Here is an 18,858-nt window from a genome sequence, read left to right on the forward strand (position 1 = left end):
TCGGATTTTCTCATTTTGGCATTAACTTCTCGTAGCAAGTGATGCAGTGCTACGAGAAATCTTTTTTTTAGACCAATGTGGAATACAAATAAATACAGTTCAGAATAAAGTGGAGTAATGCAGATACTTGTGCACGATTTATTGCCATTTTATATCACTCACTGATACCACATTTTTCCTTATAAATAAAATATGAGTATCTGCACCACTGTCTTCTCACTGCATACATTTTTAATAAACTTTCTGAGTACTGCAGCCACTATTGGATCATATCATAGAATACATTTAAAATAGTTTCACAAACAAAAAAATTTTGGACTGCATTAAAGGGTTTTGGTTTTTTTTCCTAGAAATTTGACATAGCGTTTTATTTCCATGTAGCTGTTAATTAAAACCTTGGCTCAACTTCTGTGTTTCTCTTCTGTTCTTGCTCGGATTATGAGAATGCAGTGACACTGATTTCAGTATTTCGAATCTGTCAACCCTGGCAGCTCAGCCTTGACTGAATCAGGGCTAAGTCAGCCCCAAGCCAGCTGCCTTGTGTGCCCCCACCTGTGGTCTGGGGACGAGGATGAGACCACCACACCCAGCCCACTTGCCAGATTGATAGGGCACACCGATCTCTCATTTCAAAGCCAAATGATTTTTGGCAAAGTAATTTATAAGTGACCAAACAATACAGTAATGCACCTGTTCTGGTGAAGATGCTTAGTGAATGTGTACTCCGGTGTATAACCGCTCATCGGGCCTTTCTACAGTAGGAGGATATTGAAAGAAGAGAAAGTCTCTCTATACTTTGTTGTATGCAAAGACTACTTGGAGTAATTTATTGCAGTTATAGAGTTATTTTTATATATATTTTTAACTTAGGTTCTAAGGAAACTTTATCCAAATATCCACTTTTCTGGATCGGGTACTATAAAGCTTCCTACACAAGGTTACATCACTCTAAGCAAAATTAAAATTGGCATTTACACAGCAGATCGGGAACACAGACATTCTCTTCTCTGATCACACTTCGTCACTTCCTACCCTTCCCTCTGAATCATCAGCGCTTCGGGCCATTTGCTGGCACTCGAACCACACACAGCCGTTGCCATTCTCCCAGCCCCGCAGCCCAGCGGTCTGAACTGCCTGCTATTCCCAGCCCAAGCCCAGGGCATTCATCTGAATTCTGTCCTCTTGATCGTTGGCTCCTCTAACCAGGCTCCTTGTGCCAGTTCACAGCCGTGGGTCAGCCCCACTGTCTACTGCTCAGACCACCCAGCCTCAAGCCCTGCTGACTGGATCCACTGGAGATCCTCGACTTTCACCAAACCCTCTTTACTTCCTGGCAGTCCTTTACTCCATTTCTTTTTGAATTGTTACTGTATCTTTCTAGATCAGTGCTGTCCAAATAATAAAACGGTAAGTCATTTAAAATTGTCTAGTAACCACATTAAAAAAAAAGAAACAGGTAAAATTAACCTTGGTAACATATTTTATTTAATCCAACATATCCAGAGGATGATCTTTGCAACAAAAAGTCAATATAAAAAGCATGAATGAGATACTTGACATCCTTTTATGCACTGAGCCTGAAATCTGACACGTAGTCTTCACTTGCGGCACACCACAGATCAGACTAGCCGTGTGCAGGCTCCGTGGCCACCTGTGGTTCATCACTACCATGTTGAACGTCAGGTCTCGACTTTCCCTCGTCTCTTCAAACCCTACCCCGTCTGCCTCGGTCTCGGGGACCGAGGAAGATGTGAGTAAATCTACCTGCAGCTGCTTTATGTCATTCCCTTTCCAGCTCAACGCATATCTGTGGCTACAGCCCTCCCTTCCAACTAACATTTCCAGGTTTCCCTCAACCTAAAAGTAAACTTGTTGCTACTACTCCTCAAACTACCATTCTATTTTTACCATTTTCTTTATTACTTTGAATAAAGTCCCACCACCTTCTCTACCACAGTTGCATCCCTTAGTCTCTCTTGTCTTGGAGGTTTCCTCCACTCTCCTGACTTTGATCACCATGTCCACTCCAGCTTTTGTACTAAATTTCAGTCCTATATTCCAGTTGCCTACTGTACATATTTATCTGAATCATTTGGAATATGATATTACTGGCATTTAACTCACAGCTACTATAACAAACTCTAAGGGGAAAAAAATCATTTAATTTCCAAGTTTTAAGAAAAGTAATATGGCCCTGGCCAGATAGCTTGGTTGGTTAGAGCAGTGGTCCCCAACCTTTTTTGGGCCACGGACCAGTTTAATGTCAGAAAATATTTTCACGGACCAGCTTTTAGGGTGGGATGGATAAATGTATCACGTGACCAAGACAAGTGTCAAGAGTGAGTCTTAGACGGATGTAAGAGAGGGAATCTGGTCATTTTTTAAAAATAAAACACCGTTCAGACTTAAATATAAATAAAACGGAAATAATGTAAGTTATTTATTCTTTCTCTGTGGACTGGTACCAAATGGCCCATGGACCAGTACTGGTCCGCGGCCCGGGGTTGGGGACCACTGGGTTAGAGCATCGTCCTGAAGCACAGAGGTTGCTGGTTCGATTCCTATTCAGGGTACATACAGGAACAGATTAATGTTCCTGTCTCTCTCTCTCTCCCTTCTTCTCTTGCTAAAGTCAATTTAAAAAAATTAATACACAGCCCTGGCTGGTTGGCTCAGTGGTAGAGCGTCGGCCTGGCGTGCAGGAGTCCCGGGTTCGATTCCCGGCCAGGGCACACAGGAGAAGCGCCCATCTGCTTCTCCACCCCTCCTCCTCTCCTTCCTCTTTGTCTCTCTCTTCCCCTCCTGCAGCCGAGGCTTCATTGGAGCAAAGATGGCCCGGACGCTGAGGATGGCTCTGTGGCCTCTGCCTCAGGCGCTAGAGTGGCTCTGGATGCAACAGAGTGACGCCCCAGATGGGCAGAGCATCGCCCCCTGGTGGGCATGCCAGGTGGATCCCGGTCAGGTGCATGCAGGAGTCTGTCTGACTGCTTCCCTGTTTCCAGCTTCGGAAAAATGAAAAAAAAAAAATTAATACGCATTGTGTGTAATTGTCAGCCTCATCTCATCCGTGGAGCCTCTTCCATCACCGCCCCAGGCTATGTCAAAGTACCTACCCCTACTTGATGTCATCACATCAGAACCTGGAGGTTTAAAACCAAGTGTCAACTTTTCCCCGAATCAGTTCACCCTCAGATATCCTATTTTTGTCAGTGATATTAATCACTCAGTCACCCAGCTTTGAAATGTTGCTTTTCACCCTGAATTAGCTCTTCCTCCTTTCTCCCACAGCTAATTAGTCACCATTCTTGTCGACTAATCCCTCATAATATTTCCCCTTATCCACCCTATCTCCTTCACAAGTTGTTCACCTTGTTCACAAATCATCCCACGTCCACTGTCATCAATCCCAGTACTATCCCTTCCTTGAAATCAACTTCTACCACCTCCGACTACACAACATATACTATCATTGATGCAGTGTTTTAAAAAATGAATGTCCGGCCCTGGCCGGTTGGCTCAGCGGTAGAGCGTCGGCCTGGCATGCAGGGGACCCGGGTTCGATTCCCGGCCAGGACACATAGAAGAAGCGCCAATTTGCTTCTCCACCGCCCCCCCCCCTCCTTCCCCCCTCCTTCCTCTCTGTCTCTCTCTTCCCCTCCCGCAGCCAAGGCTCCATTGGAGCAAAAGATGGCCCAGGCGCTGGGGATGGCTCCTTGGCCTCTGCCCCAGGCACTAGAGTGGCTCTGGTCGTGGCAGAGCGACCCCCCGGAGGGGCAGAGCATCGCCCCCTGGTGGGCAGAGCGTCGCCCCTGGTGGGCATGCCGGGTGGATCCCGGTCGGACAGTCTATCTGACTGTCTCTCCCCGTTTCCAGCTTCAGAAAAATACAAAAAAAAAAAAAAAATTAATGTCCAATCTTCCCAGCTAGATTCTTAAAGGCAGGAACAAAATTTTATGATCTCCTCATTCCTGTGATTATTAGATAAATATATGAGCAATAACTATTTACTGCTGATAATGAGTCACTTAAAGAAAGTTTTATTTTAAATATCTAGCTCTGGAAGCAAATTTAAACATCAGTCAGGTTGCCCAAATTAATTTTGCATACTTTTAAGGACAGTTAATGTATAACCATATGTGTAAGAGGCAACTGTTTTGTTACAGAAAAAAATCATCAAACTCGGGTTTTGATCTTGTTTCTCCTGTTACTAGTCAGTTGGCAAGTTTCTCAGCTTTTAACTTTCTCACCTGTTATATTGATGTTCCCCCTTATATGTGGGGCATACGTTCCAAGAGCCCCATGGATGCCTGAAACCTCAGATAGTACTGAACACTATATGTACTGTTTTTTCCTGTACATGCATATCTATGATAAAATTTAATTTATAAATTAGGCACAATAAGAGATTAATAAGAATAACAATAAAAGAGACGTTATAACAATATACTGTAATAGAAGTTAAATGAATGGCTTTGGGCCAGTATTAAGTAAAATAAGGGTCACTAGAACACAACCACTATGATACCTTTACAGTCCCCATGATAATGTAGAGGCTACTAAGTGACTAACAGGTGGGTAGCATCTACAGCGTGGATACACTGGATGAAAGGATGATTTATGTCCCAGGTGGGACGGAGCACAAGGATGCAAGATTTCATCACACTATGCAGAACAGCATGCATTTTAAATTTTGTGAGTTGTATTTCTGATCATTTCCATTTAATATTTTTGGGCCATAGTAGATCATGAAAAGCAAAACCGTGGATAAGGGTGAAACTGCTGTACACCTGTCTAGTGGAGTTTACTATAAGATTTAAATCAGATACTATTTGAAAGTGTTTTGAACATTTCAGAATCTACGTAAATAGATAATTGTGTCACAAAGTACCTGAATCATCCCATGATGTTCTAAAATAAATCTTCTGTTAACCTCACAATTAGAAACCTCCAGCAATCTTAGCGAGTCGACTAAAAGACCTGTTGTGTCATGATTCTGTACCAAATGCATGCTACTTTGTTAATAATGCTCTCTGCTCAGTTTCTTCAAGTAAAGCTGGGACCTGATGCCTGCCATTCTAGAGCTGTTTAGACAGGAGTCAGAGATTCAGAAGGCTTTTCTAGAGGATATCATTGTAAATGGTGGTAAGCAATTCGATAAGTGGCAATTCACTTAAAAATAGCAAATTCTATCTCCTTCTTGCCTGGAAACTACTTGCAAGGTCTCCCATGCCCCTTGACATTTCAGAGGGAGGTTGGTGTCCCTAGCCTTCAGAGTACTCCCCTTAGACAAATCATGTCATCTTATAACTACAGTTGACCCTTGAGTAATGCAGGGTTTAGGGACACCAACCCTTGAGCAGTTGAGAATCAGCCTATAACCCTCTGCATCCACTGATTCCCAACCAAGGATTGAAAATACAGTTGACCCGTACACAGCACAGGTTTGGACTGCTCAGGTCCCTCTCACTCAGATGGAACTGAGACAAAATAGAGGCTTTGGGGCAACAGTGTTTTTCTCGTACCCCAGGAAACCTACTTGTAGAACTGACCCCACTCAAAAGAGAAAAAAAAATTTTGTTTCATCCCAAAACATGCTTATGATCTTCTCCTCTACTTCTTACATTGCCACTGTGTTGTAGAAAAAATGGAGCAAGTTTTTCCCCAGAGATATGGCTGGCTACAGTAATCTTACTGAGTTCATGTCATTGGTGGACCAGGTCGTGGTGGTGGGTGGGGAATAGCAGGGGATGGATGATAGATGAGCTTAACTTCAGTTCTCTCTCGGGCTCCAGATTGCTGGGGTAGCCACAGCCTGTTATAAAAGGGGCCTTTTTCCACCTTTCAACCGCTGATTTACTCCCTAGCCAGCTCTTGAGGTAAGGGTGCTGTTGCTGGTTAATTCTTTGCGCTGCAACTTTCTTTACATCCACACTACAGTGTCAGGGTAGTCACTAGGCTATGGGACCTTGTCAGACGGTTCTTTCAGCTAGTCACACACCTGTTGTATGATGGGAGCTGCTCCCTGTTCTCTTCTACAGTTTCCTTTGAGCAGATGACTGGCTAAGTCTGTAAACCAGATGCTTCTGTGTACTCTGCATATGAAGCTGGCAGTGTAAGCAACTGCCTTGTTCACTTGACTGTGAGATGGAAATTTTGTGCCTTGTTTTTTCTTTCTGAAAATTGATTGACACACTATTCTATAAAGTGATTGTTGCAACAACATGGATGGACCTTGAGGGCATTAAGCTATGTGAAATAAGACAGAGAAAGACAAATACTGTATGTTATTGCTTATATGTCAAATCTAAAATATCCAAATTCATAGAGGGTGGAACGGTGGATACCAAGGGTTAGAGGGTGAGGAAAATGGGGAGATGTTGGCCAAAGGGTACGAACTAGAAGATGAATACGTTCATCTTCTGGTGAGCTAATACACAGCATAGTGATTATAGTCACCAATACTTGGTATGTGCTTCAAAAATGCTAAGAGACTAGAGCTTCAATGTTCTCCCCACAGAAAAAGAAACTATACGACATAATAGAGGTGTTAGCTGACACTGTGGTGGTGATCATCTTACAATATACAAATCTATCAACATGTTGTACTCCTTAAACTTATCCAATGTTATATGTCAATTTTATCTCAATTAAAAAAAATTATCACTTGTCTAATTGGAGGGGAAATTTCCGTACATTCTTAAGCAAGGTTTCTATGCTTTTTTTCATAATTTCCTGACTGGAATATTAGAAATATTCTCATTTTGTATCACAACTGAAGCACCATGGCTTTATTCTTTTGAATTTAAGTTTTTTTCTAAGTTGAAAGAGGGAAATAACTGAATCATAGATGTGATGTAGATTTTTAAGTTTGTATGCCAGATTTTTCAGTCATAAAATGTAAGTGAACAAATCACATACAAAATAGTTTCATCCAAATGTCTGCTCCTGGGCTGCTGAGACAGGCTGGTTTAGGAGGCAGGCCGTCTGGTGTTCAGATGTCTTCGGTGCTGGGCAGGTCTGCGGCTGCCGCGGGCTCCAGAGGGCTCCGCCTCTCCAGACCTCTCTTGTCACTGCTGCGCTCCTCTCCCAGCAGGAACGGTTGGTATGACTGACGTGCACATCTGCGGCCACCAGTGGGACATAAAGTTGTTAGCAAGGCATCCAGATACACACACGACCAATGCCGCCCAAAAGAAGAGAACAGGTTTTTCACGGTCTTCTGTATTTTCAGTGTTGTTTCAGTCACAGGATTTGGGCCGTTGTACAGGTGGCGTAGCCCAGTGGGATGTGTTCACGGAGATGTGGTTGCTGGAGATGCAACAGCCTTTTCTTATCTGGGGATTTATGGACAATTGCCAGGGATGGAAAAGACTCTTCCAGCCCAAAATGGGATGACAGCAAGTGCCCTGGGCACAGCCCCGTTTCCACTCGCTGTGTTTGGGGACCGGAGGCCAGTGAGAACCTGCAGTCCGCACCCCCCACCCCCGACCCCCGGGCTGGCCGTCCTCAGTGCTGCGCTTGTGTCTCCCCCGCAGCTATTGACCTGCTGTACTGGCGGGACATCAAGCAGACCGGCATCGTGTTCGGGAGCTTCCTGCTGCTGCTCTTCTCCCTGACCCAGTTCAGCGTCGTGAGTGTCGTGGCCTACCTGGCCCTCGCTGCGCTCTCGGCCACCATCAGTTTCCGCATCTACAAGTCTGTTTTACAAGCTGTGCAGAAAACCGACGAGGGCCACCCTTTCAAGTGAGTGCCGCAGCCGGAGCAGCCCTTGCCCAGCCGCTCACGGGCTCTGTGCCCCTCCCTGTTTCACCCCCTGCGCTTCGGGCGGTGTTTATCCGAGTCCCAGCAGGTCTCCTAAGGGTCTCCTTTAGCACCCTGTCTTAGTTACTATCTAATATTCCTGGTGAATTTCTACAACTCAGTTATCTATTCTAACACAATGCTTTATTGATTTTTACATATTTGAATTACTACTAATTACGTATGTAATGTTTAATATAAGTTTATATAATATAAATTTAAAATAAATTTAACATTCATGTTATATTTAATTTTTACTAATAGTAATCATGATTCATGATATATCTACAATGTTTTATAATCTAAAAAAGTGTTTCAAAAACAATTAATCCCCCCAACTCTATGAAGAAGGCAAGAGCATTGTGATCTTTATTTACAGATAAAAAATTGAGGTTCTAAGAAGTCAGGTGACTCAGCCAAGGTCACGTGGCCAGGAAAGAACACGAGCCAGAACCAGGGTTTTTGAGTTTTTATTTCTATACTCTCTCTATATAACAATCAAGTTGTTGTATAAGGGGCAACTTTTCCTCCATTTGGTTTACTTCTTCCAATACCCAGTATAGGAACAAGAGTCTAATTAGAGTTTGTTCAACTACTTTTTCTTTCTTTAAGAGACCCTTTTAAACTGTAGAACTTTTCTTTGGCTGATTGTTTTGATCAGTAAAAGAAATATTTGACTCAGTACATTTTGAATCAAAACATACTATTTAAACAAATTAATATTTTTATATATTTTTTCTAAATGGGAGAAAAGCTAAAATATTTAAATGTAAACTCCCTAAAACTCAAGCCAGATGCTGTTTTTCTTTTTTCATTCCAATTCCCAAAGTTAGGTAAGCGCTGTGAGAACTTAGGGATATCCTCTGGGTGGACACATGGAGAGAGAGAGAGAGAATGGAACTTGGCCAAACAGGAGGAGGGACTGATTTGCATGTATTTGAGGAGCTTGGTGTATCTCCCCAGGAGTCAAATTTAACCATCTGAACAAATGAAAAATGCAGTTAGTAAAGATACCTCTCTTTTTTTATGGGGGGGGGGTATCTTTATGTAGATAATTATATTTTTATTTAAATTATTGGGGTGACATTGGTTAATAAAATTATATAGGTTTTAAGTGTGTAATTCTATAATATATTATCTCTATGGTGTACTGTGTGTTCACCACCCAGAGTGGTCTCCTTCCCTCACCATTTATCCCCCTTAACCCTCTCTCCCCCACCCCTTTTCCCTCAGTAATCACCAGAATGTTGTCTGTGTCTGAGATTTTTTTTTTGCTTAATCCCATCACCTTTTACACCCAACTCCCCAAACCCTCTCCCCTCTGACACCTGTCATTCTATTTTCTGTGAGTCTGTGACTATTTTTTGTTTGTGTATGATTTCACTTCTGTGAGGAATCTAATGAACAAAATAAATAAAGACACCTTTCTTAATAGAACTAGCGAGCATTTCATTATCGCCCAGCTCACTTGAGTTTTCAAAGCTCTCAGGTAAAATCTTGGAAGAACTTTCCAGAATTTAAATATGAAATCTTAAAAAGTTTTAGATGACAGATAATAATCGGCAGCTAGGATTTTTCCAGATATTTCAACTATTTAAAAGGATAATTCAGGTCTACTCAGCCAAGAAGAAATGAGGACTTTCACGATTATCTGGTGAGCCAGGGATCTCTCGAGAATTCAACAGATGAGCTGATTGTAAAGAGTTGCTCTGACCTGCCAGCCATGCTACAGGGCTGTCATTAGGAGACAGGAGCAGTCACAGCACCCCAGTCGGTGCCATGAACCTCGTGTTCCCCAGGAACTGGGAATGGTGCCCTGCAGCCCACTGGCTGGCATACACCCCCCAGGCTGACCGGCTGTCACGCTCAGAGCAAGAAGGAAAGCTTAGCTGTTTTGTGGTTCCCTCTGACAGCGTGTTCTGCGGGGATGGTTTGTTGACAGGGCCTACTTGGAGCTCGAGATCACCCTTTCTCAAGAGCAGATTCAGAAGTACACGGACTGCCTGCAGTTTTACGTGAACAACACGCTTAAAGAGCTGAGGAGACTCTTCCTCGTCCAGGACCTGGTGGATTCCTTAAAAGTACGGTTGCTTAAGCTGTTCACTCAACAGTTTTGTTTGTTTTCTAAGGGGACAATTTAATAAACCCAAACCCACATAATAGAGAATAAGATGCAAGTGGTAATAATACCCTAGAGTCAGAAAACTTCCAGCTGTATGGTACCATGGAGCTCATCCAGTCTAATCCCTTCATTTTACAGATGTTGAGACTGTGGCTCAGAGAGGCTAAGACACTTACCTGAGGTTGCCCAGTAAGTCACTGACTGACAGAGCTGGGATCAAAGCCGGGTTACACAACATCTAGTTCTGTACTTGTAACATACCAGGTTGCTTCTCCCTACCATTTTCAATTCGTCTGCCAATTTTCTAAAATTAATTTTAAAATAAAAATCTAGTTTGAGGAATGTGAAGAACACTGTGCTTTTCCATTGAAAGAAACTCTGGGGTCTGCTAATAGTTCAGTGTCTTTACACTGTGTGAGCTGTGAGACTGAGCCCAGGAACGCAGGGCCCTCAGCACCTGGGTGTAGTCCCTGGTGCTCTCATCAAACGCACCGTATTTCTTTGACAGAGCTGCTTTAACCACCTGACCACTCTATGGCTTACAAATAAAATTATAGTCCATCAGTCATGATTGGCAAAACCCTAGCAAGACTGTTGTGACTTCCCTGGGCTCCCAGAGCACCTTGTCCACGCTTGGCAGGAATCTTGTACCACGGGATGCCCAGTAATTGTTCAAGGAAGGGCAGAAGGAAAAGTGGGTGATGTGACCTTGACCCTCAAGGTGCTTTTCTGGAATAACATCTCACCAAGTAAAGACTAAGGAGAGATACCAAGGAGATTACAATTACTTACCGTGGGGCTCTTAAGGCATTTCTATTTGTGTTTGTAATGTAAATATTGTGGGCTAGAGCAGGGGTCAGCATACCTTACCTGCAAAGGACCATATAGTAAATATTTTAAGCTTTGTGGGCCACATAATCTCTGTTGTCATTGTAGCAGGAAAGCAGCCAAAGACAATATATAAATGAATGGCTGTGGCTATGTGCCAATAAAACTTTATGAATGCTGAAATTGAGTTTCATATCATTTTTACATATCCCAAAATGTTACTCTTGTTTGATTTTATTCGACCATTTAAAAATGTAAAATCCATTCTTAAGTCATGGGTCCACACAAAAATAGGCCAAGGACAGCAGATTGCTGACCCCTGCCCTAGATTATTATTTCATTGAGTCCCTCGAATCTTATAACAGAGCCACCCAAAGTGTTCTGAGAAAAGGCAGTATCCCCTTTCAATATTCTGTGGCAGGCTTTAAATGCTCCAACAATTCCTGTTGAAATCATGATACATTTTGCTTCAAATTCTAATAGAAAAAGAAGTCAATGAAATAAGACTGTTCTCTGTCCGGTTTTAGAAGCTTTGATAATCATTTCACTTTTCAGTTTGCAGTCCTGATGTGGCTCCTGACCTACGTTGGCGCTCTCTTCAATGGCCTGACCCTGCTGCTCATGGGTAAGAGCAGACAAGCGTGTTGTCTTCCTTCACACACACACTCTGTGAGCGCAGAGCTTCCCGGGCTGTTAGCTGGCACTGATAAGTTCCTAAGAACAAATACCAGATATCTCTTGAGTGTGGAGTGTTTCCCCGACCATAGTTCAATAAAGAGTATGGTATATTTTACACATTAATAATGAACTTCTTAGTTTGTTTTTTCTTTAACCACAACTGATTTTTGTTTTGTTTTTGGCTTCTAATATAGTATATCTGTTTGCAATGGCAGTTATGGACCCAAATCCATTTTCATCTTGGGAGGGCACAGACTACCTTCATTCTAAGGATAATGACTTAATATCTGTGAAGGGCTCAGTATCCCTTTGTTTTCCTTATAAACTGCTCTGTCATCTTTTATCTAGAATGCTAGCTATTGTAAGTAAAGCTATGATATCATATAACTATATAAACTTGTAGCTATAAGCTTATAGATACTGATAACTCTCAGAATTTTAATACTTTCATTTGTTTTTCATCCCAGCTGTGGTTTCAATGTTTACTCTACCTGTAGTGTATGTTAAGCACCAGGTAAGTTCTATGTGATGTCAAACATTCACGTTACATTTTGACCTTGTGAACTTTGGATGTGCTCATAATTTCTTCCTTGTTATAGGCACAGATTGACCAATATCTGGGACTTGTGAGGACTCACATAAATGCTGTTGTGGCAAAGTAAGTTGCACAGTGCAATTTATACAAAGGAGAGACTATCTTAAGCAGGTGTATGAGTGGATGAGGTAGGGGTAATAAAAGGATAATAAAATGATAGGTGATTTATGGTCATTTACTTACTTGAGTCATATTCATGCTCTTTTCAATGATATTATTTCAGAAAGTAAGTATAAATATAAATTTTATTTATTTATTTATTTTTTCATGAGAAGAGGGGAGGCAGAGACAGACTCCTACATGCACCCTGACTGGGATCCACTGGGCAAGTCCACTAGGGGCGATGCTCTGCCCATCTAGAGCCCTTGTTCCATTGCAACTAGAGCCAGTTTTTTAGCTCCTGAGGCAGAGGCAGTAAAGCTATCCTTAGCACCCGGGGCAACTCGCTCCAATTGAGCCATGGCTGCAGGAGGGGAAGAGAGAGAGATAGAGAGAGAGAAAGTGAGAGGGGGAGGGGTGAAGAAGCAATAGGCGCTTCTCCTGTGTGCCCTGACCAGGAATCGAACCCGGGACATCAACATGCCAGGCTGGTGCTCTACCACTGAACCAACTGTCCAGGGCTATAAATTTTAAAACTCTCAAACAAAACTTTCATTGGTTTATTTTAGGTATCGTGACGAATGAGGTCTTTTTGACTCAATCAAATCACATACATTTTTCAATTACAGTTTACATTCAGTATTATTTTGTATTAGTTTCAGGTATACAGACTAGTGGTTGGATGTCATATACTTTACAAAGTGATCTGATAATTCCAGCACCCAGATGGCACTGTACATAGTTATTATAATGCTATTGACTATATTCCCTATGCTGTACTGTACATCCCTGTGACTGTTTTGTAACTACCAATTTGTACTTCTTAATCCCTTCACCTTTTTCACGCAAATGCTCAACACCCTATAACCCTTTGGCAACCATCAGTCTGTTCTCTCTATGAGTCTGTTTCTATTTTGTTTGTTCATTTATTTTGTTCTTTAGATTCTATATATAAGTGAAATCGTATGGTATTTGTCTTTCTCTATCTGACTTATTTCATGCAACACCATACCCTCTAGATCCATCCCTTACATCACAAATTGTAAGATTTTATTCTTTTTTATGGCTGAGTAATATTCCATTGTGTGTGTATGTATGTGTGTATATATACACACATACATACACACACACAATTTTTTTATACACTTGTCTATTGATGGACACTTTCCTCCATATCTTGGTTATTGTAAATAATGCTTCAATGAACATGGCGGGGAGCATGTATTCTTTTGAATTAATGTTTTGAGTTTCTTTGGATAGATACTCAGAAATAGGTTAGGTCATATGTCAGTTCCATTTTAATATTTTGAGGACCCTCTACATGGTTTTCCATAGTGGCTGCACTCATCTGCATTCCCACCAATAGTACATGAGGGTTCCCTTTTCTCCACACCCTTGTCAACACTTGTTTGTTGATTTATTAATGATAGCCATTCTGGCAGAAGTGAGTGATATCTCACTGTGGTTTTAATTTTCATTTCTCTGATTAATGACATTGAGCATCTTTCAATATATCTATTGGCCATCTGGATGTCCTCTTTGGAGAAAGTGTCTATGAAGGTGTTCTGCCAATTTTCTAATTGTTTGTTGCTTTGGTGTTGAATTTTAAGAGTTCTCTATAAATTTTGGGTATTAACCTCTTATCATATATATCATTGGCAAATATCTTCTCCCATTCAGTAGGTTTTCTTTTTGTTTTGTTGATGGTTTTCTTCTTTATGAAAAAAAAAAAAACCTTTTAGTTTGATGTAGTCCCATTTGTTTAGTTTTTCTCCTGTTTTCCTTGCCTGAGGAGCTATATCAGAAAAAATATTTCTGAGAGAAATGTGAGAGATTTTACTGTTGACATTTTCTTCTATGAATGAGTTTTAATGAATGAATGATAATAAGTTCTGTCTGGGGACTAGTTTTGAACTTCTCTGTTTATCTACCTATTTCTGACTCCTCACCCCCCAAGAGAAGAAAGCTCCCCGAGAGCAGGCACCTTCTCTCTTGTTCACTGAAGTCCAGGGTCTAGAAGGGTGCCTGGCACAGAGCAAGGTCTCAGTCAAGATCTACATAGAGCTCATAAAGCTTTGCGCTAACAAAACAGAATGCCTCCAGTATAAACTCACCATAGAATAATGCTGCCATATTGTGAGGATCACAGGATTTTAGGGGCCTTGGAGACATCTAATCACACCCGTACCCTAAAGATGGATGCTGTAGGATCAGGAGAGCTCATTAGCTGGCCTTATGTCACATGGCTAACTAGTAGTACAGTGGGGACTAACACTTGGGCTTTCTAATTCCAGTTCTGGGTAGTTTGTCTATGCTAAGGTTAACCATAGGTTCCTTTACCTTGAATCTTCCCCATTTATGCTCGTTGTCTTAGAATAGTTAGTAACAGCACTCTCCTTCTCTTTCAAAAGTGTCCCCAACTGGGTGATAAATGGTCACCTAACTACATCACAGTTTCTGTAATCCTGAAATAAGTCGATATCTTTGTTTACCTAAAAAGTTATAATTTTTTAAAAATGTGGCCTTCTTGGATCATTCATTGTCTGATTTACACGTCTTTCTTATTGCTGCATAGGAATGTGTTTCTGCAGACTCACAGATGCAGAGCACAGACTGACAGTTGCCAGAGGGGAGGGGGCTGGGGGGCCGGGTGTAAAAGGTGAAGGGATTGAGAAGTACAAATTGGTAGTTACAGAATAATCACAAAGATGTAAACTACAGCATAGGGAGTACAGTCAGTAATATCATAATAACTATGTGTGGTGCCAGGTGGGTACTGAAAATAGCAAGGAGCGGGCAGGAGCAAGGGGACCACTCACAGGGGTCTCCAAACTTTTTACACAGGGGTACAGTTCACTGTCCCTCAGACCATTGGAGGGCTGCCAAATACAGTGGTCCTCTCACTGACCACCAATGAAAGAGGTGCCCCTTCCAGAAGTGCAGTGGGGGCTGGATAAATGGCCTCAGGGGGCCGCATTGCGGCCCGCGGGCCGTAGTTTGGGGACGCCTGCAAAGTGTGACTGTCTAACCTTACGCTGTACACCTGAAACATACAAAATAACATTGAATGTCAACTGTAATTAAAACTAAAGTTTTTAAAATCAATTCAAAAAGAAATGTGTTTATGGACACTCATACATAAAAATTATATTCCTCGGAATATTAAGCTACATGGTCACTTAAGCGAATTAAAGCAACAACACATAATGTCATAAAATAACTTCATTAATCACCCTTGTGATTTATTACCTTTTGATGTTGTCTTTTAGGATTCAGGCTAAAATCCCAGGCGCTAAAAGGCACGCTGAATAAATCGGTATCCCACCGGGACGAGACACAAAACAGGAATGTCTGGAGTGGTAACACCTCTGTTCTTACATGTTACGGCAAATCGATTGTTTCTCCCCCCCACCCCAGTACCATAATCTTAGAGACAAACTTCAAAGCAGCTGTTTTTAGGCTGTTTCTGTATTCTTAGGATATTTGAGTCACTTGTGTCAAGCACTAAAGTATAGAAAAAAAGTGTATTAGATGTGGTTTTTAATTTCGTGTTGCTAAAAAAATAAAAGTGCATGATGGTGAGAGCCCGACTCTCTTCCCTCCTCAGTGTTCCTCCCCCCCCCCTCTGCAATGCTTCTGTAGCTTCTAGCGTCCCCGGGGCTAGGCCTCTCCTCCCAGTGCACTGACGCAATAGTGGAAATTGCTTTTATGTCCTTGGGTTGCTGGTTGGATTAATCTTTAATAACAATATATAGAATTGTAGACCGATGTTTTAGTGTTTTTCCAACACACACAACGTACAAATAAAAAACAGTCGACCGTACTTCTATGGTGATCAGTTTTGTATAACTTAAAATAATTACATAGATGAATAAATCCGAAACAAACACGCAGTACTTTTGTTGTGTGGGACCGATGGGCTGACTTACATGTGTGGTAACTGAAAAGTGCCAGCATGTTCACTTTATTACGATTTGTATTACTTTCTCTGTAGTTCCTCATGGACTTAATTATGGACTCTGGATATTTGCACTTATGTACTTGATACTGAATGCATAAATAAATGTTACTAAATGTAAAAACATCTCCCTCTCTTCTTGTGGTCTGTCTGATCAGAAAATGCAAAAGTTGTAAGAGATGAAATCTCCTGAGGACATGCTTGGAAGGCCGAGACCATGTGCTCACTTTACTCCTATCTCCTGGACCACATGGTCCAACCCCAACCTGGTGTATGACTACTTTGGGCTATTAAGAGAAATCACCGAAGAGAGTAGTAAAACTGGAAAACACTCTTCATATTATGCTATGTGGTTGATGCAGATATTTTAAGGTGATCCTAAAACCTTCCATAAGCTTCTTATAATAATATGCAACACAACTGCGGCATGAAGCAATGATAATTGCTGTGAATTCCCTCTCTTGGTAGTTATTTACTGAGCACCTACTATGTGCCAAGCACTGAGCACGGGGCTGTGAATAAGAGAGACTCTGAACTGTATAACATAACTAACATTCGTGCCATCACCAAGATAAGTCTTCTTGCTTCTTTTGTAGAAAGTCCAGTTGCATATTTTATTTCACTGTTACTGTCAAAAGTCAAGGATGACGAGGTTTAAGTGGATGAAGGTTGTAGCAATGGGAAGCATAAAAGTAGTGGGAGAAAAAAGGAAGAGTTACTAACAAAAGCTGCCATTGACCAGTTTCGTACATAAGTTGAATAAGCACTCATGGAAACCACGAGGGCACTGGACACAGTGCCAACAGCCACGATGGGGGAGATGGGCGATGGCTATGTGGAAATGCTAACTAAATAAAAGGCAGCATGAAATAGGAGCGAGAGAGAAGGTGAACTTTGGCTTTGGGGTTGGGTCCTGGCTTCTTCCAGATAAAGAAGGGTCATTCCAGTATGAAGAAAGAACATGCACTCGGGTGCTAAGACATGCAAGTGTGTGGCACTTGCAGTGAGTAATAAGCGGGATGGGGTTGTAAGGTGCTTGGGGTGGCGATGGTCTTGTCAGGTAAGGCTGAAAGGCTGGAAGTCTGAAACCAAGGTGTCAATGGGCTGCGCTCTTTTTGTCAGCTCTGGGAGAGACTTCCTCCTTGCCTCTTCTAGCTTTTGCTGGTGGCCAGCAATCTGTGGTGCATCACTCCAGGCACACAGGTGTCGTCCTCCTAGGTGACTTCACATCATCTGCCTTCTGTGTCCAAATTACCCCATTTTATATGGACACCAGTTATATCAGATTAGGGCCCAACCTAACAACCAAATAAGGTCACATTCTGAGATATTGGGGTTTGGGGCTTCAACATATCATTTTGGGGGACACAGTTCAACCCAGAGCATCATCCCAGGCCTCACACTGGCCCTTACAGCACTGTGAAGACTTTTGCTCCCGTACAGAGCTCACACCTCTTTCTCCACTTGTTTCTCACTGTGAGGAATGACTGCTGAGCAGTAAGTGGGACAACTCTCCCTTACCGGAATGCACTTGAGTGGCCAAGTGCTGGGCCTTGCTTTACTACTATAGAGTTCTAACAATCCCCATATTGACCTTGAATAGGGCATCTCTGAACACCCAAACTTTAGCACTCCCTTCTGAGTGCAGAGAAGCAGGTGGGAGATGTAGAAGAGCACCACGAGTGTCTTGGTGTTAGCCAATGCGGTAGCGGTGTGATAGGGTTAATAAACAGCCTCGGCCAAGTCGAACAATAGGGTCCTTTGCCTTCAGACTCCAAAGAAAATGTATGGATGAGGCAGCTTTTAAGACAGACTGATGAGACAAGTGTGGTTTCAATAGGCACAGAAACCACCTGCAATGCAGACTTTGATTTTGAACAGGTTGAATTTAACATGTTCACAATGTAGCTAGATGAGAATGTTTAGGCTGGTTTACAAGATTCATACTTAGAAAAGAGATTGGGCAGGAGATACAACTTGAGAGTTTACTTGTGTAAACTCGCCTGTATTCTAGAGGAGAGGTTAGAAAGTACGAAGGGAGACCAAGGAAGGAGCCCAGGCTGATTGCCTCTTTGGGAAAATAGGAGGAAGACAACAAAGGGAGCCAGGGAAGGAAGTGAAGAAGTAATAGCCAGAAGCAAACAGGAGGGGAGTTTCTAAAGAAAGGTTGGGGCAACTGGGTAATGGTGCCAAATTCTTCAGGAAAGGAGATGGGTGGGAATGGAGCACGAGAAAAGACTATTAGAAGATGAGGAGGAGGCAGTTTAGAATTCCGGGTGAAGAAATGCGTCATAGCCGAAATGGAGACCCTACTTTTAAGAAGTTTGGTAATGAAGGGAAACAGAGAGGGAGGGTGACAAAGGGGTTTAGGAAAGGCGTGGAGCTAATGAGAGAAAGGGTGTGAATTCTGAGGAACACGTGGGAGACACCGCAGCTGATTAAGGGAGGCCCTGGAGGGGGTAGGAGGGAACAGGGTTCAGAGCAGCAAAGACTTACTTGTATTTTTATTTTCCAAATGAGCTCTGGAAATTCTCAACTCCATCCATGTATAAGGTACTGATCAGTACCCTTCCCACACACACAGCCTCAAAAAGAGAAAGAGAGAAGACAAAGATTTTAAAATCAAATAGAGAGCTTAATACTTCAGAGATCTTGACTGAATCATCTTCAGATGACTCATCATATCTAAGAAACTTTGTAAAAAAATAGGAATTAAATTAATTAAAATAAAGAAAATGAGAATATTGCTACTGTTAGGTTCAGGTCCAGGGCCCCTTA

The 18,858-nt window shown here is 42.1% G+C and overlaps 1 protein-coding gene across 2 annotated transcripts in view; it reads left to right on the forward strand.

Annotated features, from left to right (window-relative positions):
• RTN1 (reticulon 1) overlaps positions 1 to 16,204 on the forward strand; it is a 201,243-nt gene extending 185,039 nt beyond the window's left edge. For both annotated transcript variants that reach the window (XM_066342722.1, XM_066342724.1), the window contains 6 exons: positions 7,536 to 7,743; positions 9,743 to 9,881; positions 11,306 to 11,375; positions 11,896 to 11,942; positions 12,028 to 12,086; positions 15,392 to 16,204. In XM_066342722.1, the coding sequence (XP_066198819.1) occupies positions 7,536 to 7,743; positions 9,743 to 9,881; positions 11,306 to 11,375; positions 11,896 to 11,942; positions 12,028 to 12,086; positions 15,392 to 15,434 (566 nt within the window). In that variant the 3' untranslated portion in view covers positions 15,435 to 16,204. The remainder of the gene's footprint in view (positions 1 to 7,535; positions 7,744 to 9,742; positions 9,882 to 11,305; positions 11,376 to 11,895; positions 11,943 to 12,027; positions 12,087 to 15,391) is intronic.
• The last annotated feature ends 2,654 nt before the right edge of the window (positions 16,205 to 18,858 follow it).

The sequence above is a fragment of the Saccopteryx leptura genome, chromosome 6, assembly GCF_036850995.1.
Source record: "Saccopteryx leptura isolate mSacLep1 chromosome 6, mSacLep1_pri_phased_curated, whole genome shotgun sequence".
Lineage (NCBI taxonomy): Eukaryota > Metazoa > Chordata > Mammalia > Chiroptera > Emballonuridae > Saccopteryx > Saccopteryx leptura.